Source organism: Acanthisitta chloris, unplaced genomic scaffold, assembly GCF_000695815.1.
Source record: "Acanthisitta chloris isolate BGI_N310 unplaced genomic scaffold, ASM69581v1 scaffold20107, whole genome shotgun sequence".
NCBI lineage: Eukaryota > Metazoa > Chordata > Aves > Passeriformes > Acanthisittidae > Acanthisitta > Acanthisitta chloris.
In genome coordinates this window covers 10,874-13,677 of record NW_008682355.1, presented here as the reverse complement: position 1 = coordinate 13,677, position 2,804 = coordinate 10,874, and the positions used below count along the sequence as shown (strand labels likewise).

General features: G+C 40.2%; 1 protein-coding gene across 1 annotated transcript in view; it reads right to left on the bottom strand.

The window, feature by feature from the left end:
* Nucleotides 1-2,804, bottom strand: part of SYNM (synemin, intermediate filament protein) — a gene marked incomplete at its 5' end in the record, with an annotated part of 11,872 nt that overhangs the window by 3,741 nt on the left and 5,327 nt on the right. Inside the window, one exon of the mRNA XM_009078508.1 lies at nt 1,333-1,406. Coding sequence (XP_009076756.1) covers nt 1,333-1,406 — 74 coding nt within the window. The remainder of the gene's footprint in view (nt 1-1,332; nt 1,407-2,804) is intronic.

Sequence of the window (2,804 nt, the reverse complement as noted above, 5' to 3'; positions counted from 1 at the left end):
CATTCCTGTAGGTTTTGCATTCTAATTAAGTCTATGCATAAATTACACTAAAACTGAAAGCAAAGCTTTTTACTAAGTTGAAGATCTTGCTAATTTTACCTGTTGTGAACTACTGGGTGTTATGACATTTACTTCAGAATTACACCTTTGGTATTTATCCTGATGTTCCTCTACAACTTCCTATTCAATAATGTACTCTAGTAACCTGGGCTGGGTTTTTGCTTCATGAGTCTCAGTGGCCTCAATTTGTTCAGTTCCTATACCTGCCACCACATACTGGAAACTGCAAACACAAATAGAACCTGTCCTAGCCACAAGGTACAACAAAGGAGAGAAATAAAGTACATTTTAGATTTTATCAATATAAGTTAATAATATGTAGCACGAATGTCTGACTAAGACCAACCAGTACTGAACCACTCAAGTCTCCCACTCCTAAAAAGCTCCCCACACCTCCCCTGATTTGGTAGCACTCCCTGCTCTGTGATAACCACTGAATAGCCTCAGTATTGCCTGTGAAGTACTGGCTAGACCAGACCAAACTGTGCCAGGGACAGTGCTAACAATTCAACACATAGGCAAAGCTATGTGAGCATTTCAGCCTAGGCCCCAGTTATTTTCATTTACTACTGCAGACACAGCCTTAAAATCACTTCTAGGAATGGTATCTATGCTACTCTCAGGATTTTATGACCACATCTTGTTAAAATCAGGACTATCATCAAGACTAACTCTGTTGTTGAAAACAATGGCCATAGCAGTCACATCTAAGGTCCATCTTGTCTAGAATCCTGCATACAGTGACCAGGAGTAGATACACAGGGAAGAGTATAAGAACAGGCCAAGTAAATAGTGATACTTCCCTTGTATACTCTCACAGCCTCCAGAGATTTGCAGCTCCTAAGATAGAAATGGTATCTTTATGTTTAGTAAGTCTTTGATTTGTCTTTCATTACTCTGCTAAAATATCTCTTTAAACCCATGTAAACTTTTTAACATTCACAATGCCTCAGGATGATGAATTCCATGGGTTTAACTACATGTTTTGTTACATACCTCTTGCTTTATACTTCAAAACTCTCTTAAGACCTGTGGGCATCCAAAAGTTCTTTAGAGCTATGAAACATCACTCCCTGCTTACTTCCTCCACTGCAGCTATGATTTTATAAATAGAATAGCAATATGTGGATTTAAAATATTAACACTCTAAACTAATTCAACACTCACTTTGCAATACACTCATAAAAAGTATTCTGCAGGAATACTACAACACAGCCATTTCCAGTTGTATTTAATTTCATTCTAAATTAATTTTTAATATGCATATTTTACCTTGAGGCAATTTCCCTCCGTGCTGTTCTCTCCATGTAATAATCCACTGGTTGCTCTCCCCTTCTAACAAAGCTCTGCAAAACACACAAAAAGGCATCCCATTAAAATGCTGGGAAGGATAAGCATAATATTTAACATTTATAAGTCTTAGAAACTGAAACAATTATCCTGCAGTTGGGTCAGATCCTGAGTGGTTTTCACACCCCATACTTTGATTACTGGGAATGAGGAGTCTCTAGCATCTTCCAGACTCATAGTTGGCAGAGTCCAGTTCATGAGAACAGTGCAATAACCTCACAGCAGGTGACAGCAGCAGAACCAGAGCAGTTTGAGATCAAATCTACCATGTCAGCCAATGTATTTGTTCTTGACATGGACAAGATCCCCTGATTTCCACTATGGAACCAAACAGGCTTGCAATGCTTTCCAGAATGGTGATCTTATAACAGAGTTAGGAAAAAACAAAGCCACACAAAAAACAACCACTGTTCAGTAAAGCTTTCTCAGAGAAGCACATGGAGATCACAGAATCACAGCCTAGTTTGGGTTGGAGGGACCTTAAAGCTAATCTCATTCCACCCCCTGCCATGGGCAGGGACACCTTCCACCAGCCCAGGCTGCTCCAAGCCCCATCCAACCCAGCCTGGAACACTCCCAGGGATGGAGCAACCACAGTTTCTCTGCTTAAGATGCTTTATAATGAAAAGAAAAATATGAAAGAAAATATTAGCAAGCAAATATTCATCAGTTTCCTCCTCATAAAGGAGTGGTACTGGTGTGTTGCAGTGTGATATGAGGGAACTGTTACAGCCAGGATTTGCAAGGTCTGTCTTTTCCAAATGAAAACTGAAGGAAAGTATTACTTCTACCATCAAACACTGGCTAGGAAGAAACTTACAGTGTTAAAATAACTATTCATAGTTAATGTTCAATTGGAAATCAGCACAACATTTTACAACAAAGGACTAGGAAAGTCCTTTGTGACACTTTGGTTTCTTGTAATGACATCTCTGTTTGCCCCCTCTGGTCCTCAGCCCTCCTCCTTTCTTGCAGTGACTCTCCAATGGCTTCCATAATTCCAAGAAGCCAACACTGGTACAAGAGCCTAGAAATTCTACAGCAGATTCTTCCCACATGGAAGGGAATGTTCTAACCAGTACAGTAGCTTTGGTGGGTTTGTGTTCACTTCTGGTGAGTTACCAGTTTCATCATTTCCGCTTTGGGGAGCAACGGGTGTTCTGCACTGATAACATACAGCTGCAACATCAAAGCTGTCAAAAGTAAAGCTGGAGGACTGTGATTAGCCAAAGCTTCTGACTCCATAGGGAGGAGCTGAAAGCCATTTAGGACTGGGGTATAAACACATCTGCTGGACAGTTATGTCAAAATTATCAGAGCAGGTGTTTTAGGTATCACCTGTACATTTCACACTTCCCATGACTCATCACTTCGGCAATTTTATGCTTCTTTCA